At 40.7% G+C, this 22,149-nt stretch overlaps 2 protein-coding genes across 5 annotated transcripts; one reads left to right on the top strand and one right to left on the bottom strand.

Moving 5' to 3' along the window:
• Positions 1-1,913: 1,913 nt before the first annotated feature.
• On the top strand, positions 1,914-11,314 carry slc45a1 (solute carrier family 45 member 1). 2 transcript variants are annotated; one of them, XM_079483594.1, is made up of 10 exons: positions 1,914-2,118; positions 2,719-3,163; positions 3,335-3,427; positions 4,267-4,491; positions 4,647-5,542; positions 7,650-7,803; positions 8,273-8,449; positions 8,525-8,730; positions 9,476-9,701; positions 11,013-11,314. In XM_079483594.1, the coding sequence occupies exons 2-10, from the start codon at positions 2,740-2,742 to the stop codon at positions 11,039-11,041; spliced, it is 2,430 nt and encodes an 809-aa protein (XP_079339720.1). In that variant the 5' UTR covers positions 1,914-2,118; positions 2,719-2,739; the 3' UTR covers positions 11,042-11,314. The 2 variants fall into 2 exon arrangements, with proteins under 2 accessions (XP_079339720.1, XP_079339719.1); XM_079483593.1 differs by lacking the exon at positions 11,013-11,314 and having other exon boundaries at positions 9,476-10,620.
• Positions 11,315-11,739: 425 nt separating this feature from the next.
• Positions 11,740-14,891, bottom strand: LOC306909643 (uncharacterized protein). Of its 3 annotated transcripts, none has more exons than XM_079483596.1 (5): positions 14,602-14,891; positions 13,298-13,396; positions 12,929-12,992; positions 12,747-12,835; positions 11,740-12,632 (listed from the first exon to the last, which is right to left on the bottom strand). In XM_079483596.1, the coding sequence occupies exons 1-5, from the start codon at positions 14,650-14,652 to the stop codon at positions 12,561-12,563; spliced, it is 375 nt and encodes a 124-aa protein (XP_079339722.1). In that variant the 5' UTR covers positions 14,653-14,891; the 3' UTR covers positions 11,740-12,560. The 3 variants fall into 3 exon arrangements, with proteins under 3 accessions (XP_079339722.1, XP_079339721.1, XP_079339723.1); XM_079483595.1 differs by having other exon boundaries at positions 12,747-12,838; positions 14,602-14,794; XM_079483597.1 differs by having other exon boundaries at positions 12,747-12,832; positions 14,602-14,791.
• Between the last annotated feature and the right edge of the window lie 7,258 nt (positions 14,892-22,149).

The following is a 22,149-nucleotide window of genomic DNA, read 5'->3' as shown; positions in this document are numbered from 1 at the left end:
ACACAAAAATATTTGTAAATGTTAATTGGTTGGGCATTGTGAGTTTTTTTCCTTAAAGTCCCAGTAAAATGAAATATTGCAATTAATTTTTTTCATGAAATATTGCAGCGTTTATTGTAAATAGTTTATCAACGCGGGTCATTCTCTTTTAAAAACTCGTGTGCGCTTATAATCTTTAGTTAAAATCTGAAAATGCACTTCCCTCCTGTAGTGACTTTTCATTTGAAATTGGCATCCGTTCTTTCAACTGTCAGTCTGCTGTAAATTCCATTTAAAAATGCAACGGCTGTTCTTATACATCCAATCAAATCGCAGAGAAAGACGAAAGCCACGCCCAATATTTTCACGATTTTAGAAATACCCCGGTGCGCACTTATGCACTATTCGACGTCATTTTGTAGTTTATAAATAGCGGGTGCGTTCCATTTGGTCGTAAGTGGACTGCGAAGTGGACTTCACAGGGTATTCCGCCATCTTAAGGGACATTCCAATCCGAAGGGAGTGAAGAAGTTCAGTTCGAAGGGCACTGCTTGTGAACGGAGGGAATCAGGGGCTGCGTTCCATTCCAAATATTTATGCCCTTCCCTCAGTCTCCAGCAGAACATTATCATGGGAGGATATACAATTTGGTTTGATAATTAAAAGCAAAAATACATCTTTTATGGTGAATAATATACTGCTTTTATTGAAATTTTATATTCATAAATTAAAAAATGTTAAAGTCCCCCGAGGTTGATTGTTTTTCAAGAGGAGTTTTTTTATATGTTAATTGTTTAAACGAGGTGAATAGCACAAAAGCTTAATTTGTATATTCTTTGTTGATGGATTTTGGTTTCACAGTGTGATTTTTACAGCGTTTATTATTATTATTTTCTTTTTGTTTCCTTTTCGTTCATTCGTGGAATTTATGATGCACATTGATTAATGTTGTTAATGAATGTTAATTTTGCCTTTCTGTGTAAATCATAACTTATTATAAAGGATCTAAAAAGAACTTCCCTCTGTCTCGTTGACTCGGATAAGCGTGTGATATATTTATATAATGTGTATTGTATTTATGTTGTCTATATGTTTATTGTAATGGCTGGAACAAACTACAGGTCCGTAGCCAGCCTATTGAAAGGGGAGATTCTTTTTTTCAAAAAGTGGACCTTGCAGTTTTTCTCCTCCTGTAGTATTTATTTATGAGGTTCAAAGACTTCATTTTGGTGACCTTTTATGCACTAATTTGTGCTGGATTAGCTTGTCTGCTGGCATCTTAACGAACACGCTTTTTGATGCACCCAAAATATTTATTGCATTGTTGTCAACTTGCTTCCTCATGTAACTCTTTTGTCAGTCCATACACAGTTCATAAGTTTAAAGACCACACTAACAACATAGATTTAATGAACTTTACTGAAATATTAATAATAATTCTTCTCATCATAATTTCTTGACTCTCTGTCAATGCCTCTTTGCTATGTTTTATTATTATAATTACGCCACGTTTATATGGCTATTATATTGTAGACTACTAAAGTGGATAAATCCTTTTAATTAAAAAAATTGAACTACAATATTTTTTTAGACACACTTGTAGACTTTTTAAAAGTTTCAGACCCACTAACTGATCAAATCTGGCACAGACTTTCTGCAACAAGTCCAGGCTGAAAATTTAGGCGAAATCTGAGCAAAAGTCTTGTAGTCTATTTTAGCCTTAAGTTGTATTCCTGTGTACTTTTTTCTATGATATTGAATCGATTTGTATGTGGTCATTGTAAATAAATAAACTTAAACACGTACTTTCTTTAAGTTTTACATTTATCATTCAAGACACCATCATGAGTTTTAAAGAAATGCATGTAGGCCTAGTCAAGTTCGTTCGAGTGTTGCTGATGCTGCGGATCGGCGCACGGGAGGGGCCATGACGTGACGTCACAAGGGAGAGACGATGGACGAGAGGTGGAGAGATGCGAGCACCGGGGAAGACCAGAGACGAGTGATAACTAATGTGAGATGACTGCGCCAAAAAGGGCACAAAAATATGAAACCTTTACAAGCAGCGTCAACACGATGTGCCGTTCTTACGTCGATCTGACCTCGTGCAGTAACACATGAAAAGCATTCCCGACAAAGGTACTATTTGTGTTTGCGTTTGCATGCCTTCTCAAAGAACAATGAGTATGCGTCGTATAGTCTTCACCCTGTATGCAAATGATCAGATTATGTGGTCTCCTCCGAAGGGTAGTTTGGTCCGAGAGAAAACGTAAACATGTTTACCTCTCCAAGCCTTTCATCTATTATTAAACACTGTTATGAATAAAGGATTTTGTTCATGTATGCGTTAAAAAGGTGAAAGAGAAAACCAGAATCCTGGTGTTTTTCTCAGAAGTGTGTGAAGAAAAAGGTGCAGTTGTGCGTTTTGCTTTCTCAGCTATGGACAGACCACATGTTCAATGCGCATCCTGACAGAGGAGCTGCGCATTGGTTGCAGTACATCGTGCACGAGGGGAAGTGTCATATAACTGACCTCAATGCCGTTTTGCTCATTTAATTTTAAAACCTCCTTTCTGACACTTTGCACGGATCGACATATGATTGTCTTGTTTATATGCCCAACAACAAGTCAATGTCATCACGACCTGAGTGTTCTCTGTGCTGGCCGTGTCCTTAAGAGGTGATCGATTGCTTTCCTTGAAATTTTCATTGACACTTTCCCCCCTCTGGATTTCTCAGTGTGAGTTAGGGCTTAGTGCAATGTCATCTCCTGGAATGGGCACCCCGAGCGACCCCTTGTTGTCCAGTCCTGCAGGGGGGAAGTTTGGGACCGCCCAGGATGGCACCTGGAGACCGACGCTGTCCAAGACATCTAGTTTCCCATCGTCTACAACACGGCATCTCAGTCACAGAGCAAACAACTTCCAGAGGCACCCCAAACGAAGGAAACTGATCCGACCGTCTCCGCCTCCACCTCCGAACACCCCGTGCCCTCTGGAACAGCTGGACTTGAGCGAGCTGCCTCCGAGACGCACATTCCACGAGCTTCTCTTCAATGGATGCATTCTGTTTGGTATTGAGTTCAGTTACGCTATGGAGACGGCGTACGTCACACCTGTACTTCTACAGATGGGGCTGCCCGATCAGTTCTACAGTCTTGTATGGTTTATCAGTCCAATTTTAGGTAAGCGGCTATACGATCTAGAAAAACATTTCATTTGTTATGCCAGGAGTTAACCAGTTAGATTGAGGCGAAAAAAGAACCCAATTACTAAATCGTTTTGCTTGTCTCATCCTACAGTAAAAGCTACAGTATGATCTTACATTTAGTTCTTTTTTCTTTCGTATCTTTTAGGATTTTTGCTGCAGCCTTACCTTGGAGCCTGGAGCGATCGATGTAGGTCTCGTTTTGGTCGCAGGAGACCTTTTATTTTCGCTTTGGCGATAGGTGAGCAATTCCAAACAAAGTGGCTTTAATGCCCTGTTCAGACCGCTAGCGACACCCAGCGACAAAGGGAGGCGATGTCATTCATTTCAACTTGACAAGAGTGACAGTGACCGTTGACGACAGGAAGTGGCCGTGTCTAGGGACGCAACAATGTTGAGATTTGCAGTGAGATCATTGACCGTGCATTCAGACCGCCAGCGACTGTGTCGCTTGTCTCTTGCCAGGAGGTGGTTAGAATTCATTACTAGCTTTGGTTGCTCTTGTAACATTTATTAACAAACCCTGCAGTAACCGATTAGAGACGGACGACCTGAGCTCCGCTGCTTTACTACATATTGGTAGTCGCTTCTGAAAGTCGCTCATCATTTACATAAAGCAAATCTCAACTTTGTCATGTCGCTAGACACGCCTACTTCCTGTCGCCAACGGTTACTGTCTCCGGAATTCGCTGGCTCTCCGTTGAAATGAATGACATTGCCTCGCTTTGTCACTGGATGTTGCTGGTGGTGTACATGGGGCATAAGGCTGTAAAAACAAAGTTTATTCAAGTGTTCTATTAGTAGGCTATACGTGTTTAATACTTTTTTAGTCTACTGTACTTTTTGATGGAGATGTACTTAAAAGTATTGTGAAGTATTCTAAGTTGTGTTTACTGTTTTTAACTCACAAAGATATCAAAGAGTGTTACATTGCTAGTACACTGATATTGGTAAACTTAGTACATAAAGTATGCTGAAAAACATACTTGAATTTTAAGTAAACTTAATAAAACAAACTTGAAGTATACTTTTGTAGGGGGTGTTTCCTTGTAACCTGTAATACATATGTTGTGTCTCCAGGAGCTCTGTTGGGTCTCACGCTGGTACTGAATGGTCGGGATATCGGCTCAGCTGTGGCGGATACCACCATTGATCATAAGTGGGGCATCGTGCTGACGGTGTGTGGTGTGGTTTTGATGGACTTCAGTGCCGACTCGGCTGATAACCCCAGTCATGCGTACATGATGGATGTGTGTAGCCCGGAGGACCAGGACAGAGGACTGAACATACACGCCCTTCTAGCAGGTTAGAGTAAAATATCTGCCTCTTACTTACCAACAATGGATTTAAGTTTTGAACCATGTCGCTTCTGACTTTGAATGTTTTTCTGTCATGCTGTGTGATACATCAACGTCTTTATACGTCTAGATTATAAAATTACTGTCGCCTCTGTAATGAAGGTCTCGGAGGCGGGTTCGGCTACATCGTGGGTGGCATTAACTGGGACCAAACCGAGTTTGGAAAGTCAATGGGCGGTCAGCTCCGAGTCATATACCTGTTCACCAGCATCACCCTCGTCGCCGCAACGGCTATGACCCTCACAAGTATTCCTGAGCGACCTCTACGGCCATCTCAGCCTCAAACGAGAAACAATCGAACCCTCAAGAGCCCCAATCTACCCCTGCCGCCGTCCCCGCCCCCGCCTCCCGGAGCAGCTACAAACCCGGACGGTGAAGATGAAGAGGACGCACTATACAGCAGTCAGTTCTCCAGTCGCCGCTACCAGGATCCATTAGGCCGCTCAAGCAGCGCCAACGCACGGCTCTATGCCGGCCTCACCAGCCCCATCTCCCCCCTGAGTCCTCTCACCCCCAAATACGGCAGTTTCATCAGCCGAGACAACTCACTTACGGGCATCAATGAGTTTGCTTCCAGCTTTGGCACCTCTTATATAGACAGAGTATTGATTGAGTGCTACACTGGACAGCAGACTCCTCTGCCTTTAGAATCGGGCGTAATGGCTCAGTCTCTGCCACCAGGGGACACGCCTCCACCTCAGGGGCCCCAATCAAGTGAAACGCCTAGCACGAATGAACTAGTTCAGCAAAACAAACTCTCACAGCCTAATGGAGAGTTATTTGCAACAGAGGAGTTGCAAGTTAATGAGCAGAAACAAGCAATTGAACCTGCGGAGCAGTGTAATGAAGTCCTGCTGGGTGCCTCGGGGTCACATCGAGGAAGTACCTCAGGGATACTGAAACGCCCTCAGAGTCTGGCTTTAATGGAAGACCCGCTTATCGGCCCGAGCGGTGGGCTGGATAATGGCCGTAGACGCACTGTCACCTTCAGTCAACAGGTGTGTCGTATCATGTAAAAAAACAACTTATATACTGTGTACACTAAGCTCACGATTTGGTACAATATGCGATTGCGGGATTGCAATATTTTAACCAAAATTACACAAATAAAGCAAAAATTCAACTATTTTTTGTTGTACACGCAACTTGTTATAGAACTAATCTATCTACCTGTGTTTCTAAAGTTACACCTTTATGTTATGCCTAAATGTTTATATTGATCTAAGGTTATAAAAACTTTACGACTGGCGCGATGCGACATGACAATGTGATTGTTCTTAATGGGTTTGTCGCGTCTTGCCGCACCGCATCCAGTGTGGACAAAATTGTACATTATAATGGGTTCTAATGCGTTTCCAGTCGCGTCTGGTGTAGCCACGGTGTAAGCAGGTGTACTCATGCAAAATTTAGGAACACAAATTGAAGGAAGCATCGTATTTTACATAAGTTTCACTTTACCCTTGGGTTAAGGATTCCTAAACATTTCCATTGTGTTAATGTTAGGCTCTATTAATAGATATCACCTCTAGTATCTGTTCCCAGCATAAACTTTTAACATCACGGAAATTAACAAAGGACAACAACTGCCCTCCAAATTCAAGATAAAAGGGGACAAAGGTCCCTGCATAATAAAAACTAACTTCGACAGTCGCTATCTAAATAAAAATAGGTGAAATTGACCGGATGTGGATGACAGCGTTTTTGCTCTGCTTCAGCTTTGAACATTACAACCAATCAAGTTCATCGTATGAATATACTGGCCTATCAAAGGCGTTCAAATTATTCACCGGTGAATTATTCACGCTCAAATAGTAAGAAAGAGATTCATTAGAGTAGTCAGACTCTTTACTGTTTAACCTGAAGCCATTGAGTGATTCAGTGATGTTGGGTGTTCTTTGTTTTCTATATATTTCCCGTTTGAATAACAGATGTTTATGTTCCTTAGAGAATCAAAACGGCAAAAAAAATATAAATAAACGCATTTCAGCTTGTTTAGTGGCATGTAAAAAGCTTTCATGTATTCTAATATCTGAAAGCAATAATCAAGATGACAACATCGAGGGCAATCAGCATCAATGATTTAGTTTTAATCTTGCAGTCCTATGGAATGAGTGTATGATCTATATCTGATATACTGCTCTATCCACATCAGTTTAAAGACACCTCTGGTGCTGCGTTGTTTCTGTGTAAATTAAACGATTAATCAGGATTCAACATTTACATCATTTATATTACAATTTATTTCATATACATACATTTAGAATTACATTAAATTACGCTGTGCAATTGTTTTTTCTTATTTTTTCATGAAATATGGCATTGGTTATAATAAATAGCTCATCAATTAGGGTATTTTTCAAATTCATGTACCCTCATAATCTTCAGTGAAAATCTGAAAATATACTTCCGCCCTGAAATGACTGTCCATCTAAAATTACGTAAATTAGACGGCTTGGCCGGAGCATCCGTTAACTCCTCCCCTTCAAATTTCATTTAAAAATCAATCAAACCACTGTTTTTTCACATCCAATCAATTCGCAGTGAAACATGCAAGCCACCCCCACTACTTTTACCCTTAGAAATTCCTTTTCACTCGAAAATGTGTCAGAATACGGAATTAAAAACAATCGCAATTTCCGGTTTCACAGGGACTTTAAGACATAAATGTTAATGCAGATCACTTGTCGGCCGCTCAACCAATAGAATTAAACAGATGTCATATTTTTCTTTACAATGCATATCGACATTTTTTGTATCACAATATAACATTATTCCCCTAAAATGTATGCAGTTGTCTTTCCTGTGCTGACATACGACTTTTGAAACAGATGTGGATAATATTTGGAAAAGCCATTAGCTTTCCAATAATAAGCTGTTAGCCAATGGTGGTCAAAAGCAGGATGTATTAGTGGGGACAGAGAATGCTTTTTATTGAGTATGCCTGATAATTATGCAATTCATTTTTATTTTATTATCATTTGGAAGTGCATTGCTATATAAAGGTTCTGAAACAGATTCAAATGCATGTTTTAAACCCTTTAAATATATATAAGGTGTTTGTATTTGATCTCTGAAACGTGTTTGTTTGTTTGTTTTTTATTTAAGGTGGCAAATATATTGCTGAATGGGTTGCGATATGACAGTGATCTCATTGGCATTACAGAGACAGCAGACAGTCAGATCTCAATAAATCTGCTCTGTACTGCCATCTACAGGATGCCTCCTTGTTTACGAAGCCTGTGCACCAACCATTTTCTGGGTAATACATGTTTGAAATTTCATTGGCTTCTTGTATACAAAATGTCTGAAGACCATGTCAGAAGTTTAGCGTCAGTGAAATGTTTCTCATGATTTGATCTAAAAGCACAAAGCTGTTTGAAATGAGTTCTGTAGAAAAATATATAATAATTGCGCCTTTGCGCATTTTAGTGCGAAACAAATAGTTTCCTTCAAAAGTATTTTTGTACCAATGAGGGAAAAAGCAGTCAATAAGACCTCAAGTGCTTGAGAAAATGACAAGAGAACATTTCTGCTAATTTTCGGCAAGGAGTGCTCCTACATTTGAACATTTGAGAAGCTGGAGGAGATTACAGTTGTGGTATTCAATTGTTCGGATGAGTTTACTGTTATTCGGATATGTGAAAAGAATATAAAAAGGAATGAGTTTTCAATAGCTCATCGATTTAGACACAAATACACTAGTTTGATCTTCTCCACGTGTGTTGTAGGTTGGTTATCATTCGAGGGGATGTTGCTCTTCTACACTGACTTCATGGGTGAAGTGGTATTTGGTGGCGACCCAAAGGCCCCCCACGATTCCGAGGCGTACGAGCGCTATAACGCAGGCGTCAGTATGGGCTGCTGGGGAATGTGCATTTATGCCTTCAGTGCTGCGTTTTATTCAGGTCTGTGACCATGAAATCTGCAAGAAATCTTGTTTGACATCAACATTTATTTATTTGCTTTTCTTCATCTTACAGCCATTCTTGAGAAGCTGGAGGAGAGATTCTCTCTGCGTTCTTTGTATTTTTTCGCCTACCTGGCCTTTGGATTGGGCACAGGACTGGCCACGCTCTCCACCAACCTTTATGTGGTGCTGTCTCTGTGTGTGACGTATGGAGTCCTCTTCTCTTCTCTGTGCACGCTGCCTTACTCTCTGCTCTGTGAATACTACCAGAGCCCTCAGGTGAGAACAAGAACAGCCTGAAAAGATCTGCCATTATGTACTCGCTTGCGTGTTATTTCTAAAAAGATTATTTCATTTGTGTGGAACACAAAATGTTAATAAAATGACTAGTCTGATTTTCATACAAACTATAGACGATATAGACCAATAGCTACACAGCAAAAAAAGGTTTCGTCTTGTTTTACAGTAAAAATATTGAAACATTCATAAATCAAGATGTATTTTCTTGAGAAGCCACATGGCCTATTCTTGTTTTTTAAATAATTGTGCAAAATTAAGTGAGTTTATGCTTAAAATTAAGGGAAATTGGTTAAGGGTAATAAAAATAAACTTGACTGAAAGAAAAACTATTTATGTTTCTTACCCCATTGGCAGGTTTTTTTATGTTTTAAACATAAACTCACATAATTGTTTTTTTTCAGAAAACAAGACTTATTTAAGAATGTTTATATATTTGTAGGTCAAAAAACAAAATACTAAGAAATTAATATTTAGCGGTTTATGAAGCTCCTGTAAAGCCCTTCAATTTCTACTTGACTGCCGTGTTTGTGTTTGCGTTTTGTGAAGTTCTTAAAATGGTTAGTCATTTTATCCTGTTAGGGCCTGTCCCAATTGCCAAACTTGATGCGGAGGTGCTTTATGTGTAATTGTCACTTACCTCTTCATTGAAAAAAAAAGGGGTTAATTTCTGGCCCTTCTTAAATGTGGCTTTATACCATTGATCTCCACGTATGCTTCTCTGCAGTTCTGCGGTTCATCCGAGGATGGGACCCGGCGTGGCATGGGGATGGACATCTCCCTGCTCAGCTGCCAGTACTTCCTGGCACAGATTTTGGTTTCCGTGGCGATGGGCCCGTTGACATCGCTGGTGGGTGGGGCCCAGGGCGTGATGTACTTTGCGAGTCTGATGTCGTTTGTGGGCTGCCTGTATTCCTCACTGTGTGTGGTGTACCAGCTGCCACCGCCCGAGGGTGAGCCTCCCATGAGCGAGACCCAACCGCTACTGGTGCACATTTAGATCGGTTCTCTCACACTGTACACGTAGGGTCCAAAATTATCACACGCAAAGTAAAACAAAAGAAAACATAACTTTTTTGATGAGTTAAACATGGCATGGGTTTAATAAATAAATAATAAAAATAGAGACTTGGGGAGTCTAAATTAAAGATCAACCACTATTCTTTAAACAACTTTTACTTAAGTAGAAATGTGTTTATTGTAAGTTCATGGGAAGCCAAACTAATTCTTTTTTCACTAAAACATTTCGCCAGAGCGAAATTGATCAGATACAAAATCAAATTTTTGGATGACGTTTGGCCAGACTCACTTAAATGAGACATCATGCCTGTTTCGACACAAATATGGGACAGCAAAACAATGACATCATTTCTTTGAATTATTTAGGTTTCCCCGTCAGGCGTATTTTAAAATAAACTTGTCAAATCCTTTGTCTCACAACCACCCGTTTGCTGGTGTTTCGAAGTAAATTTTGGACCCTGTGCACAAACAAACAGTTCAGAGTTTTTGCGCTTGCTTCAGATTTCCCCTTCTTACTCAACACACGTACGCAGTGCTGGAGATGTGAGAGAGGCTAAAACAGCTGCAACCTGCGACTATGCATCCCAGTCTCAATGTCAGCATGCTGCAACGACGACTGCATGACTGCGAGCTTGTGGCGTGTCGAAAGAGACGTGTTTGTGTACGCTTGACATCTGAATAATTTCATCCGGCTTGTACATATGTGATATGTTTTTTACCGTCACTTCCTCGCAGCGGAGGAATTTTGTTTTTAAAGTTTTAAGCTCTCATCATGTCTTTTTGGTTAGCTACTTGTTAAATTTCAATGCTTTTAATAAAAGTGAACCCCTCTCACATATCCAAAACAAATGTACGCTCTGTTCTTGTCCAAATGTCTACGATGTTTGTTTGCATGGAAAGCCGCATTGAAGCCTTACTGTAGGCCTCTGTTTCAAACTGGATGACAGTAAAACAGAGAAAGTGTGTGTCTATTGGTTCCTCGGTTTGCATTTACTCTTCACAGAATACTCCATACATGCACAAATCCAACCACACTATGAATACGAAGATCTCCGCATGTTTGCCATAACGCAACATGGCTCGTAGCTTGACACCGGTGGACGCTCTAATGACATATTTATAAGAAAACCATAAATGCCACATTTATGCCTTACTGAGCAATGTCATGGACTGCACGCTGTCATGCCTGCTTCCCTGTGGTCTGGCAGAATGGTTGTAATGACAGTCGTTCTTGTCATCATCAGGCAGAACGGACGTTGAGGCCGCCGTATGAGTGACTGCAATATGGAAACAGAGGCTGCATGTGGACGAACAAGCCAAACATGTTGTTTGGTGACGAGCAACAAATCTGGACAACAAATACAGACTCTTGATCAGAGCACTTTGAATTGTGTGCTTGTATTGCAGAGCACCGTTTATTTTTGTTTTGTCTGCACACCTCTCAGGGGTGATGTTGAAGCTGTGCAGTACACGCCGCACAAAACATCAAACCTATAATAACTCATGTTCACCAGGTAGCAAGCTCCAGCAAATAAAGAACTGAATCAAATACATCATCACTCTCTCCTGCTCTGTCATGTCGTATCTACATAAACATATAGAGTGAACAGTATTTTGCTTGAAAAGGTGAGAAAATATTACAAAGTGGCATTGAACTTAAAACATGTCATATTTGTTCAAAGGATAAAAATTATATTCTGTGGGTAGTGCGCTATTTATTGAGAATGTAATGACATGGTCCCAGCCACCAGATGGCGTAGTGGCAATATAAATACGTGTATATAATTGAATTGTGCAAGTCAAAATCCACTCAAAGTAGAAAAGCTATTGTGGTTTTGCGTTCAAAGTGAAACCTTTGAACACCAGTTACAAGTCAAATAATGTAAATGCATCTGCAAAGAAGCCATAGCCAAGCACTTGTTCAGTCTTGTTTCAACTCAAAATTATTCAAGAAAACACAGAAGGCAGTCGTTTGAAAAAGACGAGACTGATTTTATTTATAATCCTGAACCAAACTATACAAAGCAGGGGTCAAAAAGCAACCAAAAACACAATCATAAAAAAGGTTTTGCTTGAAGGACTGAAGGAACACCAGTACCACCATACTGTTTTCTGATATAGATGCATTTTGCACTTCCCATATAAAACACAATGATAAAACAAAAACCCTAAAACTGTACACAAGGATAGAAAGATACAATCCTTTTAAATGCATATGGAACAAAAGACCAAAATCGTTTAAGATTTAAAAAGGGGTTAATTAACATGTTAAAGGCCGGTCAGAAAAGGGGGCGGTATGATCGGTGTTGTCCGAGGAAACCTTCTCATACATACGAGCCATCTGTTATGTTATCTGATCTGCCAAATTGTGGGATAACTTTCTAGCAGCACAACCAGGTTAAACATTGTATATTAGCCCCAGCTTAAAACTTATCTTTGGTCTTTCATGAATCTGAAACATCACTCATGGAAATGACAGAACCTTCGGCTTTCAGTTGCTTGTGTGTGTGTCCGCTGGTCAAATAACAGAGTAGAATGTGTGCTTGTTAAACTCGTGCCAACGTAAACTCTTATCCTTAAACGTTTCTTTTGATACAGGGTTCTAACATGTTGGTCCTACACCAATAAATAAGGTCGTACAAAAAGGGACAGGGTTGCGATGTTATGGGCCTCAGTGCAATAAAAAGGTCTTGTAGCGGCAAAAGAATGTCTGTGAAATATACAGAAAGCACAAACTCTACTAGGTCGGATTGACCATACAGACAGAGCTACTGAAGGGCAGACAGAACTCTTTAAGCTTTGACTTCAGCCTCTGTGGAGTCTCCGTTCTCCTCTGTCTTCTGTTTCTTTGTTTCGACTGCCTCCTTTTAAAAGCAAGCAAAGATAAGAGCGTCAGAATGCTGGAAACGGCCATGTCTGCATCTGTGATGCTGTTTAATATGAAAACATTAAGAATGGAAAGCTAAACCCGAACCCACCTCCTCTTCTGCTGGACGCTTCACGGGTTGTGCGTCTGCCTCTTCCTTAGCACCGTTCTTCTCCTCCTCCTCCTCCTCCTCTGCTGCTGCTGCTTAACAAATACACAAGTACTTTTTATTAAAGATCTTTGAGAATTAGCGCAAAAATTGGGTGATAAATCCACATAAATAAAAATATTCACCTTCGTCATCCTCTTTACCCTCGTCATCTTCAAGAGCTTCTTCCTTATGTGAAGCGCCATTAGTCTGGAGACAGAAAACAACAAGAGTGATTCAAAGACGGTAACTTCACAAGATGTATGATAATCCGTCGAGTCATTATATCACAGATAATTTCACAGACACTTATGTAAACGGCTATTAAAGCCACGTGCAGCCCAGCTTGTGAGAAACACATCCAAATGTGCAGCCCCAAAGCCGTATGTGTGTCATTTCTCGAACCCCAAACAAAGAGCAGCAGGGGGAAGGGGCCCTCCAACACCTGCGCAACGAGCGAGTACTGGCGGACAAAAGCCACAAGGCCTGCTGGGAAACACTCAACGCTTACTCACCGTTCCATTTCCATTGGCAGGTGCCTCGTCGCTGCCATTTTCCTTTGCAGCCGCAGCCTCCTTGGTCTCTTCAACCACCTCCTTTTTTTCTTTCAGTTCCTGAAACGAAGCAAAGGTTTATCTGTTAATAAATAAACCCTGTGACATCACAATGCAGTCGACTGCGCACCGTTGGAGCATTTCAATGTTGGTACAGGGGAAAGTTTGTTTTCTAGAGCTTCTTCTTCACCCACACACACAGATGAACCTCAGACCACACACACCAGCTGGCTTGCTGCCTATTTAAATACATTAAATGGCAAACCAACACGGAGGGCACATGTGTGAAAGAAACAGCATATATAGGTCAGGTTTTTAAATAAACCTCCAACTACTTTCAGAAAGAAGATAGTATTTATAGTAAAGCCATAGTAACCTCAAATGTACCACAGCAGCCCTAGTTTAACCGCGATGTCGACGCAATTTACGCTAATTCTAATTAAAAACCCTCAACAAACACAGTTAATGCATTTTAACTACGATAAAACCATGAACACTTTTCATAACATCATTTCAAAATGTTATGCATTTCATTTTCCAAGACACCACACATGCCGTCTTCAGCGTCATAATCCGCGTAAAATATTTCCCACAACCCCCCATCACTTCCACGCTTTACTATATCGCATCTATTGTTCGCGCGCACATCTCGGGGTCACGTAAGGTCATTTCGCGCCTACTCGTCCTCAACCCTTTCTTTCCCCGAGTGGGTCGCGCATGCGCGCTCACAAGACGAGCTGGAAACAAAAGGAGGGAGGAGGAGGCGGGAGCGCGCCCCGGTGTAACGTGCTCGGAGGAGACTGGGGGCGGGTGGCGCAAACACCGTACAGCACGCGGCGGCGGCGGTGTTCCCGCCTATTCGCGCGGCGAAGATCAAGAGCCTCGACTCGAGCCAAGAAAGAACAGAAAACGGGAAAAAAGCATTCGGTTCACGATTTGACTCACCCCGAGCGGAACGATGCTGAATATAGAACCGTTTCCTTTATTTTAAATAAAATACTCGATGTTTAACTTGATTTCTATTTAATTCGTTATTATGAGAGAGCCGCAAACGGACAATAGCCGAACGATTTTGAACTAATATCGGATTATTTGGATAATAGCTATTAAACGGTTTCTCACGCACATCATATGTACATTCGTGAGGAAAATATAACGCTTTCGTTTCAAACGGTAACGTTTTCTCCGCTGACTGACCGCTTTTCAGGTTTCCAGACAAAGAGCAATTTAACGTGACTCAAATTTAACATGTCAATTAAACTTACCTTTGCGGTGACTTCGGGGGCGGTGGTTGTGTCGACAGCGGTATCAGCCATGGTAATTTATAGAGGGACTTTAAAGAAAAATGTCCAAATAAAGTGTGGTAAGTGTACGGGCAGAGGTGAGGTAGGAGACGGTCGGACGTGAAGAGGAAGAGTGAATCAAATCTGACTGAACCTGAGAACTGAAAGGCGCGTCGACCGCAGCAGCAACCTCACCGACATCTGATTGGACGTGAGCGAAAGAACGTAAGCCCGTTCTTTGGTTTGATTGGAGGAGCTACTGCCAATCGTTTCCGAAGTCCCGCCTTTTGTCCGTCCCACCTATATAAGCTCTTGCTTTCTGATTGGTGGAGGCGTTCGTTTACCTTTTACCCGGCCTTTTAAAATAATGTTATGTGGGCACATGGAGGATCTCGTGACCCCGATTTAATTTCTTTACACTATTTTTGTGTTGGAGACTTGTTTAAGGGCCTTTTTCTCGTGGCAAGATGAGTGTTTAATTTAAAACGAATCTATATTTAGTTTGTTACGAGTAAACTAATGGAATCTGCATATCAACGTGATGATAAAACGAATGAGTAAATTCAGTGTCTATATGTATTTTCCAACATTTGGTTTTCTTTTCACTCAGAATAATCGGTTAACAGTGTGTATGTCTGTTTTGTTTGGAAATTGTTCGATTCATTCATTTACATTGAATAATGTATTATACGCTTTGATCCAAACTCGTCTTGTATTCTTTTATCGATGAATAAGTATTGTTACAAAAATATAGAATAGTAGAAAAGCTAGTGCATTACACTATTATAGAGTTATACGTGTAGAAAATATGTAACAATTTGCCTTAAACTTTCCTTTGACCTTATTTCTCCCAGTAGCTGTTATGGACCTTCTTTTTAAGATGAATTAAATCTTCTTAGGAGGCTTTGTTTACAGCCCGGCTTTAATTAGCATGTTCTATTCAGAGGCCATTGTGTCCCAGATGGAGACGCACCAGGCAGCTGTTTCATTCACAGTGATAAGTCACACTAAGATGCTAACATGTCTACTCCGTACCGTCAAACATCTAAGCACAGATAACCAACAGATTTATGGCTTGATAGATAAGCCACACAGTCGTCGTTGGCCCTCTCTGTCACAGGGAAAGTAGCCTACCTGTCGCACAAGGAAAAACAGTTAGCATTTAATCCTAGTTCCCTTTTTCAGGGGCTGAGATGAGTCAAACCCGATGTAATATGTGCACTCATGTACCCTTTATGGAGAACACAAACAGGTCAGGAACTAATTTTCATCGAAATGGATTAAGGATTCATGTTTTACTTTGAAATGTCTACACATCAGGGTTTATCAGGTTTGTTCTCTTTGTGCTTTGAGATAAAGACCCCCCCCATCTGAACTTCATCAGATCTGTCATACTGTGGTAACAAAGCCCACTTGGTGGTCACAGATGGTGAGGACCTATACGGCGTGCGCTGTGAGGGGTCAGCATGCAGTCTTTGTTTTATCAGATGGAGTGCATGCAGGACTAGGCCACTGATTTAAACCCTCAAGTTTGATTTAAATGTAAATGAGAAGTTGAATAAAGCCCCATTCGGATGGGACTAAAACACGTTGGTTAGGCCTATTTGAGTCAAGTTTTTACAAATCCTCAGTAACAAAGAACTGTAACAAGTTACCTTCTAATTTTAAAAACTTGACGACTGCCGTGAGATGAGAAAATATTTTAACGGAATTACAATTAAAACAACAATAATATTGTATTAGCATCCTTTTTATTTTAATGAAAAAAATAAATGTTCACATTCAGAGGACATGACTTTTAAAATCTCACCAGAAGCAGCACATTAAATGACATCACATCACACCGTTGATATAAACGCACACACACTTTAAAACAAAATTGTAGGTCTCTAGGTACTTGCATGTTTTAAGTCATATTATGTCAAACCAACAAAATCTGATCCGACAGCTCAAATTATAACTATTATTGTAAGATATAAGCATTATTATAAGTTTTTGACTGACTTTTTTGTACTGGCTCAATAAAATTTTTGTTTACTTTTTAATGACAAAGTTACAGAATGCAGCTTGTGATGTACACAAATTGTTAATTTGAATAAATCTTAGTCTCCTTCGGATTGGTTTGGAGATTGGCAGGTTGTCAGAAAAGGTGGAGACATGCTGTGTAGCTGTGCTACAAAATTAATTCATCTTCATAAAGCTCTTGGACGTCAACTCAGTGGAACACGGCACATAGAGGCTCTTTCATAGGGGAAATGAAGACCATATGCAGCACACCGAAACAGCCGCCCAGAATTTTTCTGCCGTACAAATCCAGACAAGTAGCAGACGTTGTTTTTTTCCTTTTTTCAGGTTTCTTGTCCAAGCATTACTCATTCCCTGCCACTGGAAAATGGGAGCAATCGGAGAGGAGGGAGTCTTTGTTAGGTCATTTCCTGTCGTTTTATCCCTCTCAGCCTGCCCACAGCTAGATTTGTTTCCATGGATACTGGAACAATTCCAACGATTGCCTGCTGGTTTTCCGTTTACTCTTTGATGAACGAAAGCCTCAGAATAACCAGAGATGTGAGGAAGAGAAAGGGCCAACATTTTCCTAAAATTTTCTTTCATGTGCTGCATTTGGTTACGATGTTTTTTCTTTCTCTCTCTCATTCTAATTTTTTTTGTTCTTTTCACTCACTCACCCTCTCTCTCCCCCCCCCTCTCTCTCTCTCTCTCTCTCCCTTTCATGCAGGTGATGCAAAGTGTGCTTGCTTTATTTTTAGTTATCACAAAGGAACTTTCTAAAACCAGACAAACAAAACAGTATGTTATTCATTTATTGGTGTACTGCTACTTTTTCATTCATTTAAAATCAAATGAACTTCCTGCTTCAATAGTAACTTTACATAACTCCATACTGTGCATTGAGTCGCCTTTTTAAATGTTGAGTCTGTGACTTTCCCTTTGGTCATTCTAAGCCATCCGTAGTCGGGAAGTAATTTGCAGTTGCACCTGAATTTCAAGACAAAAAAGCTGCAACCTGACCCTCGGAATTTTAGTGCTTTAGGCAAGTTTGCCAAAAGATCAGGGGTCAGGATTAGGGAGGGAATAGGTCACGGTAATTGGAAAAATCAGAGGGAGGGCTCAGTGGTCAAACTGTGCGCTTTTGTCTGAAACAGCAGTAAATTTTAACCTCATCACTGCTTTCTCATGGATTTATGCGTACCTGCAGAAAAAGAACTCATCAGATGGGTGTTCTCACAAAACCACATTTTTGATTATCAGAAATTTGAACAGATCAGCTTTTCGGAGTCACTTGCTAGTGGATAGCGATGTCAGCAAAAAGCTAACCGAATTTTCATTCTTGATATACAAAATGTGTTCAATCAAATCAATCTACAAATCACTTGCAATCCGACACGGTCCATTTTAACCTACACTGGTGCTCCAAGGACCTCTATTTGTGTCTCTCATTCACCGTGTGTGCACACTGTCGGACTCCAGGGTCGATCCTTTGTGTCCTCAATCCAAGCACACACTTTTTATCGAGGATGATGCTTTGGAATGTAGCCATTGAATAATCGCGCTCACTGAGGCATGATGGGTAACCCAAACTGGCTGTTAACATAACAAAGACTACAAGGTGTTGATGAATGAAAAACAGAGGAAGGGCAGTTAAAGTAAACCCATATTAACTTTAATACAAACACACACGCTTCCTATATGAGCATATGTAAGATTTGCATTTTCTGCAGTTACCATAACATTAGTCGTGAAATACAGAAGTGGCCAACAGTGATATATAGAGGGCGTATTTATGCCGTATTTGCTTCTTATGAGAAAATATAAGTTGTAGGGATAAAATGTTAAACGTTTAATGTTTTGCTGGACTAAAAAAGTGGCTTGCCCACTTCAGGTTGGTGGAGAGTTCCTGCCTCAAGTGGAGGAGTTTAAGTATCTTGGGGTCTTGTTCACGAGCGAGGGAAGGATGTAACGGGAGATTGACAGACGGATCGTTGCAGCTTCTGCAGTAATGGTGTACTGCAGTAACCGATGTACCGGTCCGTCGTGGTGAAGAAAGAGCTGAGCTGCAAGGCGAAGCTCTCAATTTACCGGTCAATCTACATTCCTACTCTCACCTATGGCCATGAGCTTTGGGTCATGAAAGGACAAGATCCCGGATACAGGCGGCCAAAATGAGCTTCCTCCGCAGGGTGGCTGAGCGATCCCTTAGAGATAGGGTGAGAAGCTCGGTCACCCGGGAGGAGCTCGGAGTAGAGCCGCTGCTCCTCCACATCGAGAGGGGTCAGTTGAGGTGGCTTGGGCATCTGTTCCGGATGCCTACCGGACGCCTCCCACGGAAGGAAGACCTAGGACACGCTGGTGGGACTATGTCTCCCGGCTGGCCTGGGAACGCCTCAGTGTCCCCCCGGAAGAGCTAGAGGAAGTGTCTAGAGTGAGGGATGTCTGGGCATCTCTGCTTAGACTGCTGCCCCCGCGACCCGGCCCCGGATAAGCGGAAGAAAATGGATGGATGGATGGACAAATTTGTTCTACAATGCAAACTACTGCATGCCTATATATGGGGTTTTTCGAAAATTATATGGGAATAGAATCGACTTAAATAGAATTTACTTAAATTTGTTTTACGTATAACAAATAATTTGTACTTATTAAAAAGTATATTTTTCTTAATTTTTTGTGTCAAGTTTTTGCACAGAATTGACTTTTTGCAAAAACTTTCACAAATAACACAAACTGTTAAGTAAATCTTACTAGTTGTCTTTTACACAGCAGGAAACAAGAAACATATAAGCAAACATTGACTACAGTTTTAAAAGCTATTACCATTTGTTGATCCTCTCTTTTAGTAATACTTCTAATTCTTCTTGGTCTTGACTTAATAAACTTTGTGTTGTGTGTATCATGTAACTTTGTGTCAAGCCTGAAGAGATGAACTCCACTTACGCTTCAAACACATCACTGCAACAAGAAAACAACGTTTTTAATACATCTTTAAGAATACATTCGCAAATACGTCAATTTTCCAAAGTTGCACGTCACTTTTGGCCAGGACTGTGTGAAAGTAGTGAGGAGTTGGTGAAATGAGTTTACTTTCTCTCTCTCTCCCGTCCGGTTTTATTACGGCTGTTCTGTCATACAGTAAGAGACTTGATTGCGTGCTTGCATCTCTAATTGCTTTCTAGTGGAAATTTCCATTCGTTCACCACAGGGAGGGTCTTCTAAGCAGTCCCCTCCTAGCTGATCCCTGCGTACCTGTGAACGCTGAGATGCAGCTGTGCTTCACCCATATTCAGAAGGATCTCACCATCAAAGCCATTCCTCAGAAGACAGTCTGCAGGTCTTAGCAGGCTGTAACCAAAATGAGCTGTGGTCCAAATAAAACTCCTCATGTTTCTACATGCGATCGCAGAATGTTTAAATGTCAGAAACTCTCTCAAATTGATTACGTGCCGCATGCCGCAACGCTATTGGATGTCACAGTCTGAAAAGTGACCAATGAGGTTTCCTCTTACTAGACCCGTATAGTGCTGGTTAGCAGCAGACGGCGGCACGAGGGAATTAAACGAATGCCTAATAATCCAGATGGTGAATTAGCATTTTTCTTTTCAAGTTGCAAATGACGGTTTTCCTGCTGGATTTGATTTGAGACTTCTTTTTTAACCAGTGGAATTATTTGAAAAAAGCTTCAAGGTTAAAGGTTAAGATAGAAATGAGTGGAAAACATGCCCAAGACAAGCAAGCCAATGCACCCCAAGATTGGTCTGATTTGGTTCCTGATATGATTTTTGTGTTATCTGCCAATTCTGTTTCCCTATCAAGTCTTTAAAATGTTTCTGTCGGTTTCTGTTTTCTGATATTAAAGTGTATTTTAATCTCCAACCCTCACAAGGCAACAGTGATGCTCATCTTATCAAACACATCTAACCCAGCGAGTTCTGTTGAACTTTGCCGGCAGATAGCTGATGTGATTGAGTTTATGTGTTAGGCCACACTGACCTCAGCTTCTTTGTGAAGCGCTAACAAAGAGCCATCTGCACGGCACGCAGCGGAGACGAGAAACATGGACGACTGCTCGGGGGAGGGACAGCAGTTCTGGAAAGAGTTAGAAACAGGCAAAGAACAAAGACAGACCGGAAGAGGATTGGTTGGATAACTCACCCCAAAATAACAATTCTGTCATCATTAATCCACGTTCATGTCATTCAAAACCTATATATGACTCTTTGGTCCGTAGAGCACAAAAGTAGATATTTAGAAAAATGTCTCAGTAGTTTTGTTTGTACGGTGAGAGTCAAAGGGATTTGGAAAGTGTGCTCTTCAGAATATCTTCTTTTGTGGTCCGCAGAAGACAGAATCTCAAGTTTGGACGACTCATGAGAGTGAGTAAATTATGAAAGAGTTTTAATTTAGGTGTGAACTGTCCCTTTAAATCTCTAAATATGTATGATGGGGTAATTTTGTGGTGTAGGGTAAAGCCACTTTGGCTTTCACAAAGCCATGGAGGTACAGAACGAAATGCTGCACATGGTCACGAAAATGGAGGGCTGCTGTAATCTTTCACTAGCATACTTCCTGAACACGACTGGATGAAGGTAATTAGAGACATCAGACATAGTTAACCCTTTCACGGCGGGTTTCAATAACATTTCGGATCAGACATGGCAGGCAAACTAAAGGAAAAATCTGAGAAACATTCTGCTTCAAGCAATAACTGTGCTCATAAAACATTTATAAATTACTCTTATTTGTCCTGTAATTTAATTACAGTTACTTCTGATGTAATTGAACTAAATACCGTGTAATGTGTTCAATCGTGGAAATGACATCAAAATTGTGAGTCTAACTTTAAAAATTTTCATAAATGAAGGGTAAACTAGCAGCTACGCTGACATTCAAACCTGTATATTCATAGTCATTATCTCATTAAAGATTAAAGATCATGCTAAATAAAGAGAACAACTGTGGATTTGTCAGCGGCAACATCTAGGGAGGGCATGACAATAAATTCAAGCTACAGGTTGAATGATAAAACTTACATTCAAACACAAACACAGGCTCTGATTGGTCAGGTCAGCACAAGATCTCAGGTTGCCTAACAACACAATCAGAATCGGGGGAGGGCTTTTGGCAGCGCAGTTTATGGATGGAGAGAAGAAAATACCTGGAATTTTGCCAAAGAAAATAAACAAAGAGAGGAAGAAGTGACACACATAAAGCGATAGAGGGAGAGAGAGAGAGAGAGAGAGAGAGAGAGAGAGAGAGAGAGAGAGAGAGAGAAGACCATATAAAGGTGTAAATAGAGTTCAGAGCATTATCAATCATAAGATCTGACAGGAAAAAGGTGCCTTAAGGAAAAAACTACCCTATACAGATACACACTTGTAATACAACCTTACTCTACAACTTCAATGTAGTGAAAGCAATATTCAGTAGAAGGAATTGCAGTAATTATGAAATAAATACATGGAAATAAAACAGGAATCAAAGCAACATAAAAACTTGTGTTATTCAGACATTAATGCT

This window comes from Barbatula barbatula (assembly GCF_947034865.1).
Source record: "Barbatula barbatula genome assembly, chromosome: 20".
NCBI classification, from domain to species: domain Eukaryota; kingdom Metazoa; phylum Chordata; class Actinopteri; order Cypriniformes; family Nemacheilidae; genus Barbatula; species Barbatula barbatula.
This window is presented reverse-complemented; position numbering and strand designations above follow the sequence as displayed.

What these genes read in the sequence shown, in the direction of transcription:
- slc45a1 (XM_079483593.1), top strand. Translation starts at nt 2,740, where the DNA reads ATGTCATCTCCTGGAATGGGCACCCCGAGCGACCCCTTGTTGTCCAGT. An exon ending in TATTTTCGCTTTGGCGATAG is followed by an intron (nt 3,428 to 4,266) that starts GTGAGCAATTCC and finishes TTGTGTCTCCAG; the next exon opens with GAGCTCTGTTGGGTCTCACG. An exon ending in CAGTGCTGCGTTTTATTCAG is followed by an intron (nt 8,450 to 8,524) that starts GTCTGTGACCAT and finishes TTCATCTTACAG; the next exon opens with CCATTCTTGAGAAGCTGGAG.
- LOC306909643 (XM_079483595.1), bottom strand. Translation starts at nt 14,652, where the DNA reads ATGGCTGATACCGCTGTCGACACAACCACCGCCCCCGAAGTCACCGCA. An exon ending in CTGCCAATGGAAATGGAACG is followed by an intron (nt 12,993 to 13,297) that starts GTGAGTAAGCGT and finishes TTCTGTCTCCAG; the next exon opens with ACTAATGGCGCTTCACATAA. An exon ending in GGGTAAAGAGGATGACGAAG is followed by an intron (nt 12,839 to 12,928) that starts GTGAATATTTTT and finishes GTATTTGTTAAG; the next exon opens with CAGCAGCAGCAGAGGAGGAG.